The sequence below is a fragment of the Dendropsophus ebraccatus genome, chromosome 2 (assembly GCF_027789765.1).
Source record: "Dendropsophus ebraccatus isolate aDenEbr1 chromosome 2, aDenEbr1.pat, whole genome shotgun sequence".
NCBI lineage: Eukaryota > Metazoa > Chordata > Amphibia > Anura > Hylidae > Dendropsophus > Dendropsophus ebraccatus.
Genome location: NC_091455.1, coordinates 150637726 through 150663882, shown reverse-complemented (window position 1 = coordinate 150663882; position 26157 = coordinate 150637726). Strand labels below are relative to the sequence as shown.

Below are 26157 nucleotides of genomic sequence, written 5' to 3'. Positions count from 1 at the left end.
AGTACCGCAGCATCTTTAGCATCATTTAATTGCAGTAGTGCATCATTTTTGTAAACGGTATAGAGCAGGGGTGGGGAACCTCCGGCCAGCGGGCCGCATCCGGCCCCTGAGGCCTCCCGATGCGGCCCGCAGCTCCCCTGTAATGCGCGCTGCTCTGGAGGAGGAAGGAGCCGGCGCACACAGCTTCCTCCTGTGTCTATGCCGGCTTCTTCCCCAGCAGAGCAGCGCGTCTTCAGTCTCCTGCGGGCCGTGCGCGATGACGTCATTTCATCGCGCGCCGCCTGCAGGAGAAGACCGGCACAGAGGATCTGGGACATAAGAGGACGTGGGAGAGAAGAGGACCTGGACAGCGTGGGAACGGAGGTAAGGTAAGGGATGTTTATTTTTTTTATTTGGGGGTTAAATAGGCTACCAGGGACATGCCAGATGGGGGTTAACTAGTCCACCAGGGACATGCCAGATGGGGGTTAACTAGTCCACCAGGGACATGCCAGATGGGGGTTAACTAGTCCACCAGGGACATGCCAGATGGGGGTTAACTAGTCCACCAGGGACATGCCTGATGGGGGTTAACTAGTCCACCAGGGACATGCCTGATGGGGGTTAACTAGTCCACCAGGGACATGCCTGATGGGGGTTAACTAGTCCACCAGGGACATGCCTGATGGGGGTTAACTAGTCCACCAGGGACATGCCTGATGGGGGTTAACTAGTCCACCAGGGACATGCCTGATGGGGGTTAACTAGTCCACCAGGGACATGCCTGATGGGGGTTAACTAGTCCACCAGGGACATGCCTGATGGGGGTTAACTAGTCCACCAGGGACATGCCTGATGGGGGTTAACTAGTCCACCAGGGACATGCCTGATGGGGGTTAACTAGTCCACCAGGGACATGCCTGATGGGGGTTAACTAGTCCACCAGGGACATGCCTGATGGGGGTTAACTAGTCCACCAGGGACATGCCTGATGGGGGTTAACTAGTCCACCAGGGACATGCCTGATGGGGGTTAACTAGTCCACCAGGGACATGCCTGATGGGGGTTAACTAGTCCACCAGGGACATGCCTGATGGGGGTTAACTAGTCCACCAGGGACATGCCTGATGGGGGTTAACTAGTCCACCAGGGACATGCCTGATGGGGGTTATTTAGGCTACCAGGGACATGCCTGATGGGGGTTATTTAGGCTACCAGGGACATGCCTGATGGGGGTTATTTAGGCTACCAGGGACATGCCTGATGGGGGTTAACTAGTCCACCAGGGACATGCCTGATGGGGGTTATTTAGGCTACCAGGGACATGACTGATGGGGGTTATTTAGGCTACCAGGGACATGACTGATGGGGGTTAACTAGTCCACCAGGGACATGACTGATGGGGGTTAACTAGTCCACCAGGGACATGACTGATGGGGGTTAACTAGTCCACCAGGGACATGACTGATGGGGGTTATTTAGGCTACCAGGGACATGACTGATGGGGGTTAACTAGGCTACCAGGGACATGACTGATAGGGGGTTATTTAGGCTACCAGGGACATGACTTGGCTAGACTAGACTACAAGGGGCATCACTGGGGGTTAACTACAATAGCAGGGGCATCACTGGGGATTAACTACAATAGCAGGGGCACATGGGGAACAATACTTTGCCCTGGGTGCTGCAAACCCACGCTACTAATTGCCGCGCATGGTATGCGGCCCTCGAATGATTTTATTAATGCCCGACCGGCCCTCGACATGGAAAAGGTTCCCCACCCCTGGTATAGAGGATCAAAGACGGCACTACCAATACCACCAAGACAAAGAAAAAGGAATAACCAGTACATCCCATGTACGGATAAGGTCCTTATTGTGGGGCTCAACTTAAGATAAAAAGATGCTCGATCATAGTGTGTGGAGATGAAGAAAAAGGCACAAATAAAAAAAAAAAAAAAAAGATTATATTCCATTATATTCAAATTCTAATATCGGCATTACAGGTAGAGTATACAGTGTGCTGATAAGAGACTACAGGGTGCTGTGTGGTGTTACAGGTAGAGACTACAGCGTGCTGTGTGGGCAATGTGCAATGTGGAGGACTATGATGAACAGCTGAGGAAAAGCAATGCATTCTGGAACTTTTAGTACTGAGCAACTGCTCAACCAGGAAGTACAACCAGAAAATACAGAACTAAAACCCCCCAAACAAATGGATTTTTGGTAGATTCTGAACTGGGTCAGACAGGTAAGCAATGCTATATGCTTCTGCAGCAGTTTTCTTTATTTACCTTTAGCTGGAGTACCCCTTTAACTGCTAAGTAAAGATACTGGAATTTTTTAATTTTTGTAGTGGAGGTCTATTTAGTAGAAATGTTGCCAGGAACTGTAACCCTATTGGATAATTACATTAAGTTCTTGGGAACCATTTTGTAGAGACAGTAACGCCAAAGAACTACTGGACAGGAAATATGACATGGCAAGGGGCGTAACTACCACCATAGTAGCCATAGCGACTGCTACATTGCCTGCCGCATCAGGGGGCCCAGTGGTCCACTCTTGCAATACACTGGGCCCCCTGAGAAGTCAATTTGCAGCACCCGGTGGCTTTCAGGGTGCTGCATATATCCCCTTAACTGCAATTGCTCCTGATGAGCACTTGCAGTTAAAATGTTAACGTTTATGACTACACATGATGGGTTTGTGGTCAGTCCCAGGGGCCCAATCAAAAGTTTGCTATGGGGCCCAGCCATTTCTAGTTATGCCCCTGGACATGGCAATCCACTGCAATAACTTCATAAGTTACCCATTTTAAGGCTATAAAAATGGTTGCATTGTAATGGTTGAAACCAATAAGTTAGGATTTTAACATTTGTTAAAATTCACATTTTGTGGTGCATCCCTCTTAAGTTATGGCAATATGTGAACTTTAGAGAAAGTATCGACCATACTTTTGTTTTGCCTGCGCTGTTACCAGTGTATACAGTAAGCTGTACAGGTAGGGTATAGGTGGTGAGTAGTGACCATTACCGATTGGATCCACCATGGATGATTCTATGCTAGGAAGAATTAAAGCTGGAATTATTACTCACCGATAATTCGTTTTTCATGAGTCCATCATGACAGCACCACCTGGAGATTGAATGCCATTAGTCCTAATAGGAACAGGAAGCACGAGAGGTTAAAAAGGGCCCCTCCCCACTTCACCCTCAGTGTTTATCAATTACTATCAGCATAGCATATTCAAACAAGCATCATAAAATATAGCAAGGGTGGGTAATAAACGGGTGCTGTCATGATGGACTCATGAAAAACGAATTATCGGTGAGTAATAATTCCAGCTTTTCAGACCGTCCAGTCATGACAGCACCACCTGGAGACATACCAGATAATACCTTGGGGGGGGACCACAGACTGAAGCACTTTGCGTCCGAACGCTAGGTCCTGAGACGTGGCCACATTCAGTTTGTAGTGCCGGTAGAAGGTATGAGGGGATGACCATGTCGCCGCTCTGCGACATGGTACTTCTTTGAGGCCTTATATGCCTCTGAGATTGCGGACTTCATCCATCTTGCTATGGATGCCTTTGACGCTTTTTTTGCCTCTATTGGGCCCTTGGAATTGGAGAAATAGATTAGCGTCCGTTCTCCAATCTTTGGTATTTTTAAGGTAAGTAAGAACCGCCCTGCGAACATCTAAGGTATGAAACCGCATTTCCTTTTCATTTTTAGGGGGATCACAGAAGGAAGGCAGGATGATATCTTGCGACCTGTGGAAATTTGTAACCACCTTAGGAAGAAAAGACGGGTTTAGTTTTAGGACAATTCTATCATCTAGGACCGTAAGGTATGGTTCTTCTGTGGAGAGCGGTTGAATCTCAAACTCTTTTTGCCGACGTTATGGCGACTAAGAAAATGGTTTTTAGTGTCAAAAATCTAGTGGATATTTCCTGGATAGGCTCAAAGGGTTTTTGAGTCAGGGCCTGCAAGACTAGGTTTAAGTCCCAGGGAGGAGTAAGGTTTGAGATTTAAGGTTTTAATCTCGACACCGCTCTGAAAAATCTTTTGACCCACCTATGCTCCGCAATTGGTGAATCGAAAAAACAAACCCAGAGCAGACACCTGGACTTTAAGTGTGCTGAGGGAAAGCCCTTTGTCTAGTCCTTGCTGCAGGAAATCCAATATTTGTGGAATGTCCGGTTTGCAGGGGTCAGGGGGAGTCTCGCCACACCATGAGCAGAATTTTCTCCAGTATTTCAAGTAGATGGTGGAGGTAACATCTTTTTTGCTACCCAGCATGGTGTCAATAACTCTTGGCGAAAGGCCTTTGCGAGCCAAGACGGACTTCTCCAGGACCCTGGACGAGAAGATCTTCCTTTTGTGGCAGTAGGAGGGGACCTTCTATTGCGAGTTTTTTCAGGAGACAAAACCAACTTCTTTTTGGCCAGACTGGCGCTATGAAAATTACCTGCGTATGAGCAGCTAGGATTTTCTGCAGAGCTCTTCCCAACAGAGGAAACGTATAGGCTAGCTGGAAATTCCACGGCTGAACAAGAGCGTCCAACGCCTCCGGATTGTCCTTTAGGTTTAGGGAGTAGAACCCTAGTTTTTCTTTGTGGCGAAAAGGTCCACCTCCGGAGTTCCCCATTTTTCGGTTAGACTCTGGAATACCTATTGGTTTAGACTCCATTCTCCTGGCAGGATCTTTTTCCGACTTAGGTAGTCTGCTTTTGCGTTGTCTGTCCCTTTTACGTGGATTGCTGACAGCGACTGAAGATGTACTTCCGCCCAGCTGAAGATCTCTGCTGCCATTTTTTGCAGAAGCGAGTGACGTGTCCCGCCTTGGTGATTTATGAACGCCACTGTAGTTGCGTTGTCCGAGTATACTTTGACGTTCTTTTTGTGTAGGAGATGTTCTGCACCTTTTAGTGCTTTGTATACCGCCTTTAGTTCTCTTAGACTCGAGGAGCATCTGCTTGTCCTTTCTGACCACTGTCCCTGGAGATATAGATCTTGTACATGTGTTTCCCAACCCCATTGACTGGCTTCAGTCGTCAGGGTTACTAGCTGTGGAGGAAACCAGAGGAGACCTTTTGTAAGGTTTCTTTCGCTTACCCACCACTTCATGGATATCTATCTGTGTTGACACCGACATTTTTAAGTCTAGGTGTGATTGGCGGCGATCCCAGGTCTTTAGGATCTGAGCTTGTAGAACAAGTGAGTGGCTCTGGCACCACGGTACCGCCGGCATACATGATGTCATGGAGCCGAGGACGGACATTGCTTCCCGGATTATTGTTGTTGTCTTTCTGGAAAACTTCTTGAATTTGTCCAGGAGGGTCTGCATTTTGTCCTGGGGAAGAAAGGTCCTCTGCTTCTCTGTGTCTAACATCATACCTAAGAATTTCTTTTTGTGGGAAGGTGTTGGATCTGATTTTTGGACATTTACGATCCTAGATCGTAAGTCCTGGAGAGAGGAAATGGTCAAAGCAATGTGTACACTCAGTTGTTCTTTGGATTGTGCAACAATAAGCAGATCGTCTAGGTAAGGAATTATCGTCACACCTTTTAACCTGAGATAAGCTATCACCTCTACCATTACTTTCGTGAATATCCGAGGGGCAGAGGCTATACCAAATGGGAGTGCCCTGAACTGGAAGTGATGAGTGATACTGTTGTATCAGAGCAAATCTCAGGTATTTCTGGTGATTTTCATTGATGGGAATATGAAAATAGGCATCTTAAGTCTATTGTGGCTAACCAAGCTCCCTTGGTTATTAATGGGATAGCTGTTTTTAGAGTTTCCATTTTGAATCTCCTGTAGGCTATTACTCGGTTTAGGGGCTTGAGGTTTATAATTGTCCTGAAAGCCCAATTTGGCTTCTGTACCAGAAATAACTGAGAGTAATGGCCTAGACCTTGTTGGGAGAGAGGAACTGGAACAACAGCCTCCAACGAGAGAAGTTCTGATATGCCTTGCCACAGACAGTGATTTAATAAGTCTGAGATTGGTGGTGCAGAATTTTGGAGGGGGGAGGTCTGACAATTCTATCTTGTAACCCTTTTCTACGATCGACAATATGAAAGGATTTGATGTTATATTCTCCCACTGATGGAAATATTGAGAGAGCCTCCCCCCCCACGGGATCGAGTCATTGTTTTTTTGTCTGCGGGTTTGGGATTGAGCATAAACTCTCTCGCTTTGCCGCCCTTGGGGTAACCATCGCCCAGATTTCCCTTTCCCTCTGTATGAAGTGGAGGTGTATTGCTTATAGGGACGAAAATTTTGTTTACCTTTGGATGGTTTTTCATTCGGAAAATCTTTCTTCCTGTCCGCAGCTTTTTCCAGGATGAAATAGAGTACCGATCCGAATACCAGAGACCCTTCGAAGGGAATAGCACACAATTTAGTTTTAGAGAGGTTATCCCCCTCCCAGCTCTTTAACCAGAGTGCCCGCCTAGCAGAGTTGGTAAGGGCTACAGATTTAGCTGCCAAACGGACAGATTCTGCTGAAACGTCCACCAGGAAGGCTGTGGCCAGTTTTAGCATAGGAATAGATTTAAGCAAATCTTCTCTGGAGGATTTATCACGAAGATGCTTTTCTAACTCCTCCAACCATACAAAGAGCGCACCGCGCTAGTAGCGGCTATATTAGGATTTAGAGATGCAGCAGCAGAATCCCATGCCTTGCGCAGCAAACTGTTCGGAACATTTTCCTATCTATGGGATCCTTGAGCTGTGAAGCATCCTCGAAGGGGAGGGAGGTTTTCTTCACCACCTTGGCAACCTGGATATCAATCTTTGGGGATTCTGACCAAAGGTTGATATCTGATTCATCAAAAGGGAATCTCGCTCTATATTCTTTAGGTATCAGCAACCTTTTTTCGGGGTCACGCCATTCATCTAGAATCATATCTTTGATATTACTATGAATAGGGAAGACACGTTTTTTCTTAGGCTTAAGGCCCGCAAACATTTCGTCTTGTTTATTGAGTGACTCCTGTATTTCTTTGATATCCATCGTATTTCTAATAGCATTTAATAGGATATCCGTATCCTCAGCCGAATAGTAGTATCTTTTAGGCTCTTCTAATGTTTCAGGGACAACTTCGGTTTGTTCTTCACTGGATTTGTCACCAGAAGACAGAGGCTCTTCCTCAGAATCAGAAATAATGCGTCTATGTTTTTTAGGAGGTGGCTCAGGCGACAGACCTATTTTTGGCCAGGGCGGCAGAGACTGTGGCTTTGACCTCCTTATTAATAACTTTCCGGAGTTCGTCCACCAGGGACGGGAACTCCTGTCTCACAATATTAGCTGTACATTTTGGGCAAAGAGGCTTGCTGTATCCCTCAGACAACTTGTCCTTGCAGATTACGCATTTCCCCATATGTGGCTCCTTGTCTCCCTAAAAGAGAGAAGGAAGGCAGTTACTAAAAGTACACAAAAAGTAAGTGAACACCCCCCCGGGGTCAGCTACTCACACTGCTGGCAGAGGCGGCCTGCTCCACAGATTCAAAACCTAAGGTATCCATTGCAGCCCGGAAACAAAAGAGACCGAGTGGGGATAAGTCTTACCTTTTATACGATTTCAGACCAGCTTGTAATTGGCGCCACCGGCGCACTCACGCCCTCCGGAGCCCCACGCCGGCCTAACAATCTTCCGGTGGCCGGAGCCATCTTGGGGGGGGGGGGGGGGGGGGGGGGGGGGGCTTCCGGTCCCAGAATGCTTTGTGTTCCTATGCGTGACGTCAAGACGCCACGCACACTCCGGGACCGGAAGTGACCAGGGGAGAGCACCACGTGATCCCGCGGCCTGGCTACTGGAGCCGCACTGCTCCTTCCCTGCTGCTTCAACTCCGGGAGCGCGGCAGCAGGGAAATATGGGACCGGGAGGCGCCTTCCGCGCAACCCGATGCAGGCCTCAGAGGAGAACTGGAGCCTGGCCGGATGTCCTCGCCTGCCTGACCGCCACAACACTACTGATCCCGTCAGCCCCAGGACCAGAAGGAGGTAAGACCTCCCGTGCTATGTCCTGATAACAGGAAAACACTGAGGGTGAAGTGGGGAGGGGCCCTTTTTAACCTCTCGTGCTTCCTGTTCCTATTAGGACTAATGGCATTCAATCTCCAGGTGGTGCTGTCATGACTGGACGGTCTGAAAAAGAGGAACTATCAGTAGGTTAGACTAACCTCCCCCCCACCCTCAAAAAAAGTCAAAACATTCTCGCTTATCTTTCTTCTGATTGGTCAGGAGTGTTTTTCAGCGTTCGTCCCTTCCAAAGCACCCGCTAAACTTAAGTTAATCAGTAGATTAAACATCAGTAGGGTATACAACTGATTCTATATGTGCAATTTTTTTATCTTTCTTTGCATTTCTTTGCTCTAAGCCCACAAATAAAAGGAGTCTAAGTAGTCCTTTCCATTAGATTCTTGAGCTAAGCCAAGTCTCCTCTGTGCATCAACATACCCAGTTTGTAGGCCAACAATGGTAAAATACAAAAAAGGAGTAGAACGATACAAATTACAGATTTGGAATCGGCCTTTTATCCTGCTAACAGATGACTTTAGTTTAGGTTTTTGTGGAGGGTGGGTTGGAGGTGATAGAGTCCCTTTAATTACAGCTGTACAATGTAATGTTAAAACCGGGCTTTAGCAGTGAACATGTGCAGGCAGTCTATGCTTGAGAGGCCCTTAACACAAACCATGCACACTACATTGGTGAGGAATTTTATATTTTGTCATTTGCCCTCCTGTATTATTCTGGCAGCACATGCAGATAATGGAAGATGTGCTGCCAAGTGTTTGATTTGTTGGCTAATCGAAAGTTTATTTATACGGGTAACAATTTGCTAAATAAACGCTTGTTCCTAATCACTGGCCTATGTAAAAGGTTCTATTCACGAAAATTCTCATTTCTATCGGGTCACTGTGTTGCATGCAGTTTAGAGTAGGGCAACCTGGTTCTCTGCTCTCAATTAGGTTTTTAAAAAAATGCTGCCAGACCCAAACCAAAAACTCTCCTCCAGATAGAAACCATAACACTAATGTTGAGACTTGAAATTATTATCTCCAGAAATGTATCTTTTTGTGATCAGATAGTGTAACAGATTCATATAAAACAATGTGTTTTGGCTTGTTGTACCTTACTGCTTGAATTTGCATGGGTTGGGAGCGCTGCATTTTCTGCCTCTGTGGCATGGACGGAAGGGTGTTGGTTCCTGAGTTTGAAAGCGGGCTCCGGTTATGTTGACCATTTTTTAGAAGTGGCACAGTGTCACTCACTCTGCTGCATGTAGAATATAAACTGTCCAGCGAAGAATTCATATCATTAACCAGAGCCTCTAGGTCAACATCATCATCTAAGAATTGAAAAGGAGAAAAAAAATGCTAACCTATTAAATAGATTCTTTCAAACATGGTACTTAGAGGAAATAATTGCTGAACTTTTCCCTGACCATTTAAATGTTGCCTAAGTCACATTTCAGAAATGTAATAACAATGCCTTTATGACCCCATCTGTTTTCACATGTCCAAACTAAAAAATATACATTTAAAAAAAACACAAAAAAGCCCCAGACAGACCACCTGATGAGAATAAATCATTGTATGGAAATTGATTCAGAGGTAAACGCCCAACTAAAAAACTGTGCAAAGGCTGAATAAGCGAATACTGCATTGAGGCAATGTTCACACATAGCATTTATTGCTTTAATTGTCTCTATTTTGCCACAAATTTCACAATACATGATAACAGATCGATTTTTGCCACAATTCCGTCACAATTGCTGCAAAAATATTGCTATTTTAGTGCTATTTTGTGAGTGTCAAAATAGCACTAATTAAATATGCATGTGCTATGTGTGAATGCAGCCTCAATAAAAAGACATTCATCTGTGTATATTTATACACACACACACACACACTTAGGCTGCAAAAACAAATGAAAAGGCGGATGGAAAAACACATGCATTTGTGTGCAACCTATTTTCCATTGGCTTCCACTATGGGGGGGGGGGGGAATCCATTTAAATGAGGTAGACTAATGGTGCGTTTTACACAGACAGATTTATCTGACAGATTTTTAAAGCCAAAGCCAGGAATGGATTTGAAAACATGAGAAAATCTCAGTCTTTCCTTTATGACCCAACTCCTTTTTTATAGTCTGTTCCTGGCTTTGCCTTAAAAAAATCAGTCAGATAACTATCTAAACGCACCATTACCTTCAGTGGAATTTTCATTCCGCTGGGAGTATGCAATTCCGGCCCCTTTAAAGGGGTTATCCAGAGCTACAAAAACATGGCCACTTTCCCCCTACTGTTGTCTCCAGTTTAGGTGGGGTTTTGAAACTCCGTTCTATTGAAGTAAATTAAGCTTAATTGCAAACCGCACCTGAACTGGAGACAACAGTAGGGGGAAAAGTAACCATGTTTTAGTAGCGTTGGATAACCCCTTTAACCCCCCCACACAGCATACGTTACCTGCTCCGCGGTCCAGCTGCATTTGAGGCTCCTGGCTCCTTTCGGTCCCACTCAGCCAATCAGTGCACGGCCCCGCTGCAGTCAGCGACTGGCTGAGCGGGACCTCCAGGAGCCTAAGATGCAGCAGGAGCAGGTAACGTATGCTGCCGGGGGGGGGGGGGGGGGGGGGGGGGGGGTTGGGGTAAACTCAGTGTGAAATTTGCTGCAAATCCGGTACGTGTGAAGCTGGTCTTCGGCTATGTTCACACACAGTATTTTGCAACCAAAACCAGAAGTGTATTGAAAACACAGAACGGCTATGTTAACACACTGTTGAAATTGAGTAGATGAACAATGTTTTGAAATAATGGAAGTTATTTTCCATTAAACGACTGCCATCCACTCAATTTCAACAGCAAATTTAATAGGCGTTCTGTTTTTTCAATCCACTCCTATTCATTCTTTGGATGGACGATGGAATCCGCCCGTGCATAGAATGGAGTCTGACACAGGCGTAGACGAGTGCCACAGTCAACAATCGGGTGCGAGCTGCAGAATGTGCGACGAGTTTTCCATCGCCAATCTGTAGTGTGCATGTACCCTAAGGCTTTAGCAGCATTTATAATCTGCTTTCCCTCTTTCTGTATGATTTTATACGTTGTGAGTTACATTTTCATGCCTTATACTTTCTATAGGTTGCCTTTTTCACCTTTACTATAGGTTCTGCCGCACTGGTAGCTGATAGAAATCCAGAAAGTGAAGAAAACTGGCCTCTGTGCCAATTCACATTGTCTCCTGCTCCTTCTGATATCCCCCATTAGGAGACAAATCTTCCATGCCTCTGTCTCACATTGTGTGTGTTTGCTGAGATCAGGCTGATGATGCAGACAGGGAGCAGGCCGTGATCTCCCAGGAGGCTTGGCTGGATCCAGCAATCCCCTGAGTAATTCACCATCTCTGACCAGCCAGAAGCAGGTGTTGCACTGATTTCTCTGATTGTGCAGAAGTGTGCAGTGAAATTAGGGCTGTGTTCACACATGTTGGAGTGTCAATGCAGTACTGCAACGTATTCACAAAAATGATGCAGTAACACAAGTAAATGATAAATGGCAGAGAGGATCAGAGCCTTATTGTGGGGCTCAACTTCAAAGATAACTGATGCTTTCTAAAGTCTGAAAAGTTCTTTACTTTATTCCAATATCAGCGTTACAGGTAGAGAATACAGCGTGCTGCGTGGTGTTACAGGTAGAGAATACAGTGTGCTGTGTGGCGTTACAGGTAGAGAATACAGCGTGCTGCGTGGTGTTTCAGGTAGAGAATACAGCATGCTGCGTGGTGTTACAAGTAGACAATACTGTGTTGTGTGGGTGGAATGATAAAAATGCTAATAATTCAGTAACACAATGAAACTGCAATGTGTGAACCCCACCTAGATGTTCTGCAATAGATTTTGGCGGGGAATGTGCAGGGTGGGGGGACTGAGATTAACAGCTGAGGGAAAGCATTGCATTTTGGAACCTGTAGTACTGTGTAGAACTGCTCAACCAGGAAGTGCCAAAACACAAAAAAAAACAACTGAGAGATAGGCAAGTAATGCTTTATGCTTCTGCAGAAGTTTCTTTTTTTAACCTGCCTGGAGTTCCCCTTTAACATCTCTAGTAAACCATAATGGTGTCTTCCTTTTCCTCATACACCTAGTGCTCGCTCCCAATGTTTTATCCCACCCTTTTAATTCATTATCTAAATACTCACCCATTTTCTAAAAATCTGTCTTCCTAAAATACAGTACTCTTGTTGCAGTATAGGATTGCACGCAGTCAGTTTAAATGTCAAACAACAAACACTGGTGGTCACTGTAACCTAAATTTTCCTCTACTCTAATGGTACTTTTACACGGTGCGATAATTCGCCCGATCGCACGATTAACGATTTTGAATGAACGTTTTTTTTTTATAGCGATCAGCGTTTAGACAGAACGATACATCGTACGGAAAATTCTCCATGCGATCGTTTAAGCCTCTCACACATAGGGGAAATCGTTGAAAGAATGTTTACACTGAACATTCTGCGAATTTTTTGCGAATGATCAACAATGATTTAAGAACATGTTGAAAGATCAAAATTGCAGCGTTTACACGTACGATTATCGTTCGAATTCGACAGTTATCGTGCAAAAACGAACGATAATCGTCCCGTGTAAAAGGACCATAACTTCAGACACCTGATCCCCATTAGTAAATACTAAATCTAGAATGTTAGAATCTAGAGTGTTAGAGATGCCTGTATAAGGGCCTCTATTACATCCTGCTTTTACATGTACTGTAAATGCACAAGGGATATTGCCACCCACATCCACCATGTTCAAGTCATCCATAACTACAATGTCCCCCTTCAATGACCTTTTAGCAGTTTAATTAATCAAGTTTGAACAGTTTCACATGCAGTCGGCTCCATTCTCTGCATAGCAGCAGCACCAGTGTACTGCAGCCTCAATTCTATTCACGTCAACAGGTGATATAGTAGAGATGTCATAATTTGGCTTTTTTGCTACTGAAACACTACAAATGCATTTCAGGGTTGCTAATGGACTCCAGGGAAGCAGTCACCCCCTGTAAACCTTACAAATGCACTAATACAGAACTATTTACGTAGGCAGTTGAGGCTGGAGCCTGGCTATGTAAGTTTTTGTGGCTCAGCTTATGAGGTCACAAGAACTGATGTATCTACACAGCAGAGTGTTAACTACCTTCTCACTAGGACATAAACCATGTCCTGGAGCGGGATAGGGTTAAATCAATGCTATATCACAAAACAAACACTGCCGCTGTGGTGTATCAAATAAGTGTCCACATGGTATTCAGCAGGCTTCACCAGGTCTTTCTAATACCAGGCTTCACCAGGTCTTTCTTTCATAATCATTTGCCAGGAGAAGCCAAGGCCAAAGAGCGGTTTCTCCTCTAAAAGAATTCAGGTAAATAGCTCTTTATGTAACAATAGCTCTTTATGTAACAAAGGACAGCTCAAGACTCCAAAATGAGAGCCACTTGTATATAGCATTGATATGCTGGTATCGTTTGACTCAGAAAAACATGAATAATTATTTTTTAATTGGGCAAATAGAAAGCAAATCACTTCCTAAAACAACCCTTTTTAAAGCAAACTGAAAGATAAAGCAAGGAAAAAATATGAAAAAATCATCACCCAAGTCTTGTTAAAAGCAGTTATCCCTTCACCTAAATGTACAATCTGTGTGAGCATTTTTTTTTTTTTTTTGCATCAAGGTACACTGTATACTATACCTATAGCCTATAAATTTAATGTTAGGGTGGAATCACACACAGACTTTCCCCTTGGCGTAGATTGAAATCTTCTTTGTTCCAACCTTCCAGCTGTTGACTGAACACGGAAAGTGACATCACCTTACTTAATGCAAAAGATTGAAAAGAAGATCTCAGTTATCTTGAAGGTCACCTTTGTAACAATTAGTGTTTTGTTCAACTGTAGATGGCCTGTGAATTTACTGAAAAAGAAATAGGCTGGCACCACACCAAGTGTGAGAAGTAAGACAGCATGGGGGGGAAACCCTCTTATTTATGCAGTCTTAAGACCTCTGAATTAGTAATGGTTTCAATGAAACCACAATCACTTCATCAGTAGTGGTCTACACATCCTCTCTGCACTAAAGGTAAATCTAAACAATGTAGTCATTTACCTTGCTCCACAAAGAAGCCTGTGTCTGCTTAGCATGCTTAAACACTGCTAAGGAGTGCTGTACATAACTGTGCCTAGTCTATGCTCTTGCACATTTTACTGGTCAGAGAAGCCAATACACTGGGTTTTAATGATGCCACGTTTAATCAAACTTGCATTCCTCCTCTCTTCTAGAGTTTTTCCTTATACAAATGTTCTAGAAAATTAAGGAAGTATATTATGATTACACCAGACTAAGACTTGTCCATGATGCTATACCACCACAAAAAAAGAATTTTTTTTACTGGAATCCTCACGCTAAACGGGTGCAAGGAACACCCATTTAGAGCGGTGATTCTCGGCATTATGACAGTAATCCCCACTGCTTTACAGGGTGTTCCCAGCAGCACAGACAGAGAGAGCTAGGAGTAGTGGGATGTTTAAGCTTGCCATGCCACCCTTGCTTCTCCCTGCTGAGGGGAACAGCTCCTCCAGCCTGCCTCAGCTGCCGGCATCCATTTCCAGCCACCAGCCTGGAGATGGGTGCTGGCAGCTGGGGCAGGCTGGAAAAGCTGTCCCCCCGCATAACCCAAATACCCTTTTAGAGCAAGATTAATCCCCGCTCCTGTGACAGTGTTCCTGAGCGCCTTAAGTGAGAGGCAATGACCAAGCCAGTCAGTACAGTAAACTGAGGGGCAGGGGGTATTCCCCCCAGTGCACCAGACAAACATAGAAAACTGTCAGCAGAAGAAAAAAAAAACAAAAAAACACTGGGTTCATTTAGTCTGCCCTTTTAGTATTTCCCTTATCTTAGGATAGATATGGATTTACCAACCACATCTGCTGGAAGTTTGTTCCAGGAATCTACTACTTTCAATTAGGGCTGGGCGATAGGCCAAAAAATAAAATGTTTAAAATTTTGAACAATTCAATTTAAAATGATTTTTTTTTCTTTTTGCCAAATAAACATATTCTCCTTGAATAGTCAGATATGATTTTAATGATGTTTTAGGCAACAACTGTATTGCTTGCCAATGTTACAGTGCCCCCCCCCCCCCCATGTGCCCCCATGTAGACAAGTCCCCTCTTCCCCCCATATTAGTAGGTTTCCCAAATATGTGCCACTCTGTGCCCCATATATAGGAGATCTTTACCTCTACTACTACTGCACCCTACCTGGATGGAGGCACATTGTGGATAAGGGGTGTAATAGTACAGGTAAAAATTAGGGCTGTAGTAGTACAGAAACAGATGAGTAACAATGGCATAGCTAAGATTCATGAAGTGCATCACAACAACAAAAAAAAAAAAAGTGGGGAACTGGAGCGGTGTGCAATTAGAATTTCGGCAGGTGGGAGGTAACTGGGGCAGAGAGGCAGCTGGGACAGACTGGGGGTGACTGGGGGCAGGAGAGCACATACCCAGTATACCCTCCTCCCCCTCCCACCCCAGGCACCCATCCTAGCCGCACATGGAGTTCCCCGGTCTCTAAAGGAGGCCGCAGGGACTGCAGGACAGGGCGACAGGGACTGCAGGATAGGGTGACAGTCACTGCGGTTACAGGAGCTGTACAGCAGGATTGGGGGGGGGGGGGGGGGGCGCAGTGCAGACCCCCCCAATCCCACTGTACAGCTCCAGCACCCACAGCAACACTATCACCTCTGCCCCAGTCACCCGAACCCACCTGTCCTCCAGAGGACTGAGACCTCAGTGTGCAGCTTGTGTACTAGAACCGCTATGGGGGCGGGTCAGCATCAGGGGAAGAAAAAAAAAAAAAAAAAAAAAAAAAAAAAAAAAAAAAAAAAAAAAAAAAAAAAAAAAAAAAAAAATCGAATTTACAATTTTAAACAAAAAAAATTTCGTACAAACCCAAACCCTCTGCAATGATTACCGCTGTCTGCCCGCTCCGTGCAGCAGGCAGATCCAGCGGGAGGAACACCTGGAAAACTGGGATACAGCCATAGCTGCACGGAGCGGGCAGACAGCCGGAATCTGATGCAGAGCGTTCGGGTTCACCAGAACCCGAACCTCAGTGGGTTCTGACCATCTGCAAGAATCCCAGGAGCAACCTCAGGATTGTATATGTAGTGAAATCGGCAGAGAATGATGATTATTATGATAATGATGACTAGACAATTGCCATCAGAGGAGGCTATGGGTCTGTCCATTGGAAAGGAGAAGTGATGAAGTTGAGGAGGGGGCGGTCGACTACTTAGTGACCAACCCCACCTGGTCTCGGGAGTCGGCCAGCGGGGAAAGAAAGTGGAGTTGCGGAGGCCCGTGCAGCCCCCCGAACTGCGCCCGAGGAAGAGGGGTGTCCAGAGGCAGTGGACACAGAGCGAGGTGTGCTCACTGTGCCATTGAAAAATCAGTCGGGGCTCTGAAAAAAAAAAAAAAAAAAAAAAAAAGCAACCTCACCACCTTGGAAATGCGGTGTCAATTGGAAGGCAAGCACTAGGCAGAGTGGGAGACAGCGAACACTGGACCAGCTGCGTCAGGCGTCCTCGCTGCTGCCTCTTTCCCTAGTTTGTCTGTTGCCTCTGCAGTCCGGATAACCAGGCAGGACACCTACGCATCGGCCTCCGCTTCAGTCACGTCTTGGCCTTCCACCTTAGCCTCCACTTCGCCTGTGTCCGCCCCTTCGCCTGCAGTTTTGTTTGCCTCCTCCCAACAATTGTGTATCGTGCATGTTTTTGAGCGCAAGCGAAAGTACGCAGCAAGCCACCCACAAGACAGAGCCCTTAACAGCCATATTTCGAAAAATGCTGGCTTTTGAGATGTTGCCGTTTAGGCTTGTAGAGACCCCGTCCTTCCGCAACCTGATGCCGGCTGCCGTGCCATGGTATTCGGTCCCTAGCCACCACTATTTTTCCCGGCGTGTGGTCCCCGCCTTGCACCAGGTGTCCAGTAACATGAAGCGGGCCCTCAGATACTAGAGCTACATCTCCTTTGCGGCACACTGGGTCAATGTGGTAAAACCTGAGACCGGATCTCAAGCTGGGAGTGACTACCACCACACACAAAATTGCCAACACGGGTTCTCCCAACCCCACCTCCTCCTTTTCCGCCTTAACATCTTCCTCAGCCGGTGGATGGAAGTGCTGCAGTACTGGAGTGGGGAGAAGTCAGCAGGCAGTGTTCACGCTTATTAGCTTGGGCCATAAGAAGCACAGTGCCCCAGAGGTAAGAGATGCCATCTTGCATCAGGCATACATTTGATTCTTGCCGTTGCAGCTGGTACCACGTATGGTTGTGTGCGATAATGGCCATAACTTGTTGGCATATTTGGAGCTTTCCGAACGCAAACACATTCCATGCCTGGACCAAGTTTTTAATTTAGTGGTATGTAAGTCGTACTGCTGCCAGCCTGAGGAAGATCCAGCAACGCCTCCATTTGCTCTCTCTCAGAGAGAGAGAGAGAGAGAGAGAGAGAGAGAGAGAGAGAGAGAGAGAGAGAGAGAGAGAGAGAGAGAGAGAGAGAGAGAGAGATGACAGTAGTGCTGCTAAGCTTATTTTAAAAACCAACGTTAGGATGTTGGCATATAATTTGATCAAACCATACTGCCCCGTGTACCACGTGCAGGTTTCCTGGTTCACACAGGTCCCTACGCTAACTCCACACTGTCTGTGGGTGGCCACCAACCCCGCAAAGCGTGCACCTGCAGGGAAGGGAGGCCATGGAATGGCCCCGCAACCCCAATGTCACAGGACCAAACCCCAAATGCTCCACCAATACCCAGCCAGCACCACCGGCTGTGAAGGCTGCCCCCAAACACCACAAGTAAGAATATGGTATTGCATTCACCACCAATGCTGCAAACAGAATGGGAAAAACATTGGAGGTACTGGCATGTGAGCACAGGTGTGTTCTGCTAATTTAGGTCACGTGGGTCTTATAAAAGGGGAGTGCCTGCTGCCCAGAAAAGGGAGAAATGTAAAACACGACATTGAGAGAGACCTGCACTTGGTACACGGGGCGGTATGGTTTGATCAAATTACATGGCAACATCCTGACGTTTGTTTTTAAAATAAGCTTAGCAGCACTAGTATCAGCCAAAGGTGTGATGTGCCGCCGCTCCGCTCTTTCCATGTCGTGATAAACGCGTTGTCCGTATAATGGACAGTAGCAGATACTGGATATTTGCACTCCTGGACCCCTGGTAGAGAGACCAGGTTTCTTCTCTCATTCCCCTGGAGGCGGGGACCCAGCAGATAAAACAATACAAGGTGGAACTCCTGCAGACGATAATGGAGATCTTCCCGCCCACCATCGGTAGCGGAAGAAAGGAGAGTTCATGCGGGAATGTTATACCATCGGCAAGGTCCACGACCAAAAAGGGAACACTGTTCAAAGTGTGGGACAATTGAATGGCACCGAAGCGCCAAACATCCAGCACTGAGGTGCCTACTAACAGCAGGAGGGAAAAAGTATTGGCGGATGTTGCGAGAGTACATGGCGGACCGTAACCCTGTCCTCCCCGATCCTCGGACGTACACTTATTGGGTGTCCAAGCTGAACACATGGCTTGGGCTCTCTGTACACTTTGGAGGTGCTGGCCTGCCCTACCGCCAGTGTGTTATCAGAGAGTGTGTTCAGCACAGCCGGGTGAAATATAACGGATAAGTGCAGCCGCCTATCCACAGAGTGATTACCGCCTGACGCTGATAAAAATGAACAGCCACTGGACTGACCCACACTTCCAAACTTCTCCTCCAGAGCAAAGCAGACGAAAGTGAAGTGCCTAGCCCTGTCACATTACCTCCTACTCTTCCTCCTCAACCACTGTACCTGTAGGGCCTAATAGACCCTTTTTTTGGCTTGCCTCAAGGGCCCCAAAGTAATTTTATAAAGGCAGCAATGGTAGGCCCTACTAAGGACAATTAGAGCCTCAAATCTAATTTTTGGAGGGCTCAACTAAATGACCTGCCTGCTACCCTATTGTTTGAAGGCTCACTTCTAGGGCCTTCAAACCAATTTTTGGAAGGCTGAGCTAAAGTGCCCATAGGAACACTATGTATAACGTGCCTGCAGTGGGCTACAAGAACACTTGCTATATATTGTTTGCAGTGCCCACACTGTATAATAGGGACACCAAGTCTGGTGTACAGTGTACACACTGGGTATTGCGTACTAAAAACTGCTGCTGCTAAGATCTATGTAGTAGCACTGAGAAGTGCTTTGGATTCAAAGATTATTTTTTTGCTGTGTGGTATCACTTGCCCTCAGTGGGCTTCTGGAACAGTATGTATGACATGCCCTTAGTGGGCTTCTGGAAAGGAATGTATGACATGCCTTTTTCTGGGCTACTGGAACAATATGTATCACATGCCTTTTACTGGGCTACTGGAACAGTATATATCAGGTGCCCTTAGTGGGTATAACGTGCCCTTAGTGGGCTAAACCAGGGACACTAAGTCACTTGTACAAACCGGGTACTGGAATGAATATACCTGCTGCTGCTATTTCTTAGCACTTAAAGTGCTTTGGATTCAGAGATGACATTCGCTGGATCTTCGCCCTGAAAAGGACTTTCGGGTTGTGTAGTAAGCCTGCCTAACCAAAATGCTACTAAAACCTCTCTCCCTGCTCCAAGATATTTCCCTGGCTAGGTTGAAAGCGCATCTGTGGTCGAGAAGCGGAAGTCAAGTATTAAAGATTCAAGGTCATGTGGTTCAGCCATCCAAGGAGGGTAGAGGCAGTTTTCGCGCTGCTTGCGTACTCCCAGGGTCCCTCACGGCCTCCCTGCATGGTGATTAGCACCAACTGCGATGGGAGGGCTTTTGAATGGATGCAGCCCTACGGCTGCCTGGAAAACATGGACACATAGGCTGTATCCATGTTTTCCAGTGCTGCAACCAACTTCTTCAGTCACCAGTAACAAATTGCAGAATAGCCTCTACGCTGCCTGGCCATTTTTCTATGTAAAAGGCACGCCAGCAGATGTTGACAAAACACTGAAAGGGCACATCTGAAAAAGATGAAAAATACGACCTTTTTATCAGACATGGTTTAATGAAGAATTACATTTATAAACAAAAGGACACTGGAATAGGAGGTAAGTGAGACAATGATAGAAAGCAAAATCAATATGTTGGGGCTAAACTTGTGTTAAAACTTGTCTTGATAGGAGGCCTAGTCCATAGTTTTGATGTCCTTACAATCTCCAAGGGACACTTCTATTTTCTATTTTTTTTTTTTTTTTTTTTTTTTTTTACTGTGGAGTACCAAGGGTATGGGGAGATTCTGTAGCTCTTGTGTTATCTTACTTTAAAACTACTACTATCTTACTTTAAAACTACTACTAATTTCAACAAATAAAATGCTTAAAAATGGTCTAAACCGTTAGATTTTTTATTTTTCCCCTCAATGAGACAGATTCAGGGCTCTTTATTTGCACCATGACCTGTAGTTTTAAAATGGTGCCTCTTGGTGTAGATGGGACTTTAATAATTTTTTTTTACTTCCGTATTTTTGGGTCTGTAAGATGTACCTTTTAGCAAAAAGATATCTTGCTTTTTAGGTAACTGTGTCCCTGACTGCTTTCCTAATGTTCTGGCAAAACACTAATTTAGCACTGTGCCAGACTGCCAAGTGGACTGTGCAGAGACTGATAGCTGCACAGTGCTTTCTCCCGCAAGACACAGATCTGTGAAATTAGTGCCCTGAAGAGGAAGAATTTGGTTGTGATGTGAATCACCTTCAGATTCCTACATGTAAAGCCCCATAGGAAACTCACCAAGTACAGTAGCTGAAGGAACTGCAGGATCATAAAGTATGACAGTCATGTGATTAGCCACATGACTGGGAGCAGTGCCCACAGTAGATACTGTAAGGGACAGTATTGGGAAAGTAGAACGAGTGTCCATATGTAGCAGAGCTGTTTCTGTATGGCGATGTAGAACTGAGTGCCTGTGTGCTGATGTAGTAGCAGTCAACCACAGTAAATCTATTAGTACAAATAAAAAAAAGTCAGCTGAAATAAAGCAGTACCCAGACCCCTTACCTGGCTGACTAGTCACATACAACTCCCCTAAAAAAAAAATGTTTGTTTGAGACAAGAGTCAAAAGTGATTACTGTTATGCATACAGAAAGTCAGGTTATGTAGGGATTTTTTTTTCTTAATTTCACCCTCATGCCATCCATCATGGAGAACATTACATTTTATTAAATCAAATACACACATCGCGACACCCAATCCGCATTTTTTTTTTGTTTGTTTGTTTTTACACTTCTTAATTCCCCTGGGGATTTTTATAAGCAATTAGATTGGTAACAATGTTCAATGCTATGCCATAAAATAGCATTGATCAGCCATATCGGCACTCTGCTACTATAGATTATGAGCAGATCGCCGATTGCCCCACACAGGAAAGTATTACACTTCTGTCTGTCAGGGAATACAATTAGAACCCCTGCTAGCACACTGTGGGGTGCCAATTGTTCAGTGACTGGTGCCGCTCCTGTCACGGACATTTAAACACTGCAATTAACCCTTTAAGGACGGGGCCAATTTTCATTTTTGCGTTTTCGTTTTTTCCTCCTTGTGTTTAAAAGGCCATAGCAGTTGCATTTTTCCACCTAGAAACCCACATGAGCCCTTATTTTTTGCGTTACTAATTGTACTTTGCAATGACTGGCTGAATTTTTGCATAAAGTACACTGCAAAACCAGAAAAAATTCAAAGTGTGTGAAATTGAAAAAAAAAAAAACGCATTTCTTTTATTTGGGGGGAATGTGTTTTTACGCCATTCGCCCTGGGGTAAAACTGACTTGTTATATATGTTCCTCAAGTCGTTACGATTACAACGATATATAACATGTATAACTTTTCTTTTATCTGATGGCCGGTAAATAATTCAAACCATTGTTAACAAATATACGTTCCTTAAAATCGCTCCATTCCCAGGCTTCTAGCACTTTTATCCTTTGGTCTATGGAGCTGTATGAGGCGTCATTTTTTGCGCCATGATGTTTACTATCGGTACCTTGATTGCGCATATACGACTTTTTGATTGCTTTTTATTAAATTTTTTCTGGATTTGATGAGACCAAAAAATGCGCAATTTTGCACTTTTTTTGCATTTTTTTGCGCTTACGCCATTTACCGTGCGAGATCAGTAATGTGATAAATAGTTCGGGCGATTACGCACGCGGCGATAGAAAACATGTTTATTTATTTATTTTTATTTAAAACCTGGGAAAAGGGGGGTGATTCAGACTTTTATTAAGGGAGGGGGCTTTTAACTTATAACAATACAGTGGTGCCTTGGATTACGAGCATAATTCGTTCCGGGACCGTGCTTGTAATCCAAATCCACTCTTAAACCAAAGCAAATTTTCCCATAAGAAATCATAGAAATGCAGACAATTGGTTCCACACCCCAAAAATAGTGATTTATAATCTGAACATGTAAAACTAATGAAACAAACATTCAGAAACAGCAGAATATGTGATATTATAAGTTACTGTACAGTATAGGGATCAGCATGTGGAGTATAATGTACACCAAGTGCAGAAACATGAAAAACAGCCGCAATTTGTAGATACAGGATGGAACGGCAGATCCCCATAATGCAGTAGCGTAGTACAACAGGCTAGAATAGAGAAGCAGGGCTGCTGTCAGAGGTCTGTGTGGTCACATGACAGCAATGGGGAAGGGGCTGTGTTCAGCATGGACCAATCAGGACTGACGGAGACTGCAGGGAGCATGAAGGAATGAGCAGGACATATGTGGGCACAGTATAGCAGCGCTCTCTGTCCAGGGAGAGAGAGGTACAGCAATGAGGAGATTACCTCCACAGTCCTGTCCCCTGATGTAAGCCCCAGCCTGAAGTGGATTTTCTATGATTTGGAAGGTGAAGGAGACTTCCTGGGTCAGAGTACAGGGCTGTAGATCCAGCTATGCAGACCATGCCCCTCCTCCACTCGCGCTCCTGCCCAGTACAGGGAGCTCTTAAACCAAAGCAATGCTCTTAAACCAAGTTACAATTTTGAAAAGTGAGGGAGATTAGTCGCCAGCAGAGAACAAAGGATTACACAGTGTGAGCTTTGTGAAAGCTTGTATTCAGAGGTCAATGCTGACTTTAGAGGAGATAGCCCAGAGATGTAGCTGTAAAATAACTGTTGTCCTGTTTTAGTGCCTCATCTCTCTCCACCCCTCCCCTCTTCATAGAGAACCATTAAGACAAAGTTTCTTAAAATCACCTATACTATTGATTTCTGCAAAAAAAAAGAAAAAAAAATGAAACAGTGACACTTTAAGGTGCATGACAGCTGCCATCACTCATCACCATATTCTGAAAGCCATATGATTTTTGTGTGAAAGACTGTTGTGAGATTTTATTGGTAATATCTATGCGATCTTTTGATTTCTCCCGACTGTTATGTAGGTATGTGACCAAATTCATTAATATTGTTTAATCAACTGCACTTGCCATTCAGGATTAAAGCGAATGTACCATTAGGTACATTCACTTTATTACCCATGTATAGAACTGCGCCGCCGTCTGTTTTTTGAACCACGGTCTTGGCGTGAAGCACTAGAGGCGGGCCGGCCCGCCCCCAGTTGGAGGAAACCCGGTCCCTCTATGATGCAGCTCTATTGATTCTAATGTAGCTGCGCCAGAGGGGCAGGAGTTTCCTCCCACTGGGGGCAGTCCAGGTCCGCCTCCAGTGCTTCACCTTCGACACAGTACCCATGAATAGAACAGCGCCGTACACGGCAACCGGGCTAAGATTTAAAAAATGGACTATTAAAAGAGAGTATTAATGTGATTGTACCTGATGGTTAAAGTAAGAGTGGAACACAAGTTTAAGTGTCCCCCACAGTGTCAATCAGGGTTTGGGAAAGGTCCTTTCCCAGTGTAGGGTTATCGAGCGCTATAAAAACATGGCCACTTCCCCCCCACTCTTGTCTCGAGTTCAGGTGTGGTTTGCAATTAAGCTCCATTTACTTGAATAAAACGGAGTTTGAAACCCCATCCAATCTGGAGACAAGAGAGGGGGAAAAAGTGGCCATGTTTTTGTAGCGCTGGATAACCCCTTTAATGATACAGGGCATACAAAAACTTTTTTTTGATAATAGTACACATTGTCACAATTCTGTGGCATAAGTTTGTGGAAGTCAGCTCATTATTCCGGCATGACTGTACCCCTTAGCACAAGGTGATGTCCCCAACAGTTGGGTAGGTTAGAATAACTGCAAATTAAACACATTGTGGGGAAAAAAAAAAAAATACTGCTGCAATTGCAAAACCAGGCTAACGTCCAACATAAGCACCTGACCTCATAGCTGGACAAGCCTTCCCTGAAGAGGAGACTGTTCTAGCCACAAATTGAGGATGCAAACCATATTAAACTATGGTTTTGAAATGGGATGCCCAACCTCATTATACAGATGTCATAAATAATATGGTCCATGACATTAGAACAAGCTTAAGACATGGATATAGCTGCTGTTTCAGCAGACAGGTCACTTTTTAAAGTTCTAAAACCAGGCAGACCAGGAGTGACAACATGTACTTTTAAGGGTGCCTTCACACCTACCGCATTGCAGCAGAAAATCCGCTGCGGATCCGCAGCAGATTTAACTAAATGAATGAACACCGCATTAAATACGCACTGTCAAATCCGCTGCGGATCCGCAGCAGATTTGTAAGTGCGGATTTAGTGCTGTGTTCATTCATTTAGTTAAATCCGCTGCGGATCTGCAGTGGATTTTCTACTGCGATACGGTAGGTGTGAAGGCACCCTCCCTAAAGGTGTATTCACACATACAGGATCTGCAGCTAATAGGTTTTAATAAGCAAAAAAAAAGCATGTCACTGTACTAAAAAAAGCTGTTTTGCAGCCTTCCCCCTCACTTCTCTTCTGCGCATTATCAGGCAAAGCAGTCTTCATCACAAAGGAGATTATAATAAGTACATTATATCCTATGGAGGGGAGAAGGGGGATGAGTTAGCAGTAAGAGGAGAGAAGCTCTGCTGTTTAGAGACTGTCTTGGCACATAAAACACTGGATTCACAGGTCAGAATAGTCAGTGCTTATCTGGAAACTTCATGAGAAGTTTTTTAAAAGGATAATGTGCTCTGCAGGGCTTCCTTCTCTCTCCCCTCTGGTCCTTCTCACCTCTATAGAGCATAATGGACACAGAAATCCTGCCTCCTATGAAGTGAGGAGGGGGGGGGGGGGGAGGGGAGAAGAACAGCTTTTTGAGTACAGAAAGAAACTGTTTTGCTTAATAAAACCTATTAAGAGTTTCTTTAAAAAAATAAAAAAATAAATAGCTTGAACTATTGATGTTTATTGGTTTCTGAAAAATTACATCTTTACAATCAGTTACGCTTTAAGGCTGGGTTCACACTACGTATATTTCAGTCAGTATTGTGGTCCTCATATTGCAACCAAAACCAGGAGTGGATTAAAAACACAGAAAGGCTCTGTTCACAAAATGTTGAAATTGAGTGGATGGCCGCCATATAACAGTAAATAACTGACATTATTTCAATACAACAGCCGTTTTAAAATAACAAATATTTGCCATTAAATGGCGGCCATCCACTCAATTTCAACATTGTGTGAACAGATCCTTTGTGTTTTTAATCTATTATATTCACCATATAAAATAGTAATTTCAAAATGAGCAACCTTTGGGCGTCAGAAAGTCAGTCAGCTGATTGCCACAAGTCCAGGTCCTGAAACCACTTGACCATCAATTTCTAGTTTGTATGTAATATTACAAAAAACCTTAGGGTGGGTTTTTGTAAGCTTACAGAAGTTTAAAAGGGAAAGTTCAACTGGTGGCAGAGATTTGTAATTTACTCTTATAAAGTACTTAGCTGTACATTCTGCAGGAAGTGGCATTCTTTCCAGTCTGGAGAGCAGGAGTTTTCTATGGGGATTTGCTACTACTCTGGAAAGTTCCTATCACATACAAGTGGTGTCAGACTAGAAAGAAGGCACCACTTCCTGCAGGACATTACAGCAGCTGCTAAGTATTGGATGACTTGAGATTTTTTTTTTTTATA

General features: G+C 44.7%; 1 protein-coding gene across 1 annotated transcript in view; it reads right to left on the bottom strand.

The window, feature by feature from the left end:
- GRB10 (growth factor receptor bound protein 10) overlaps nt 1–26157 on the bottom strand; it is a 157399-nt gene that overhangs the window by 52046 nt on the left and 79196 nt on the right. Inside the window, exon 4 of the mRNA XM_069958519.1 lies at nt 9124–9340. Within this exon, the coding sequence (XP_069814620.1) occupies nt 9124–9340 (217 nt within the window). The remainder of the gene's footprint in view (nt 1–9123; nt 9341–26157) is intronic.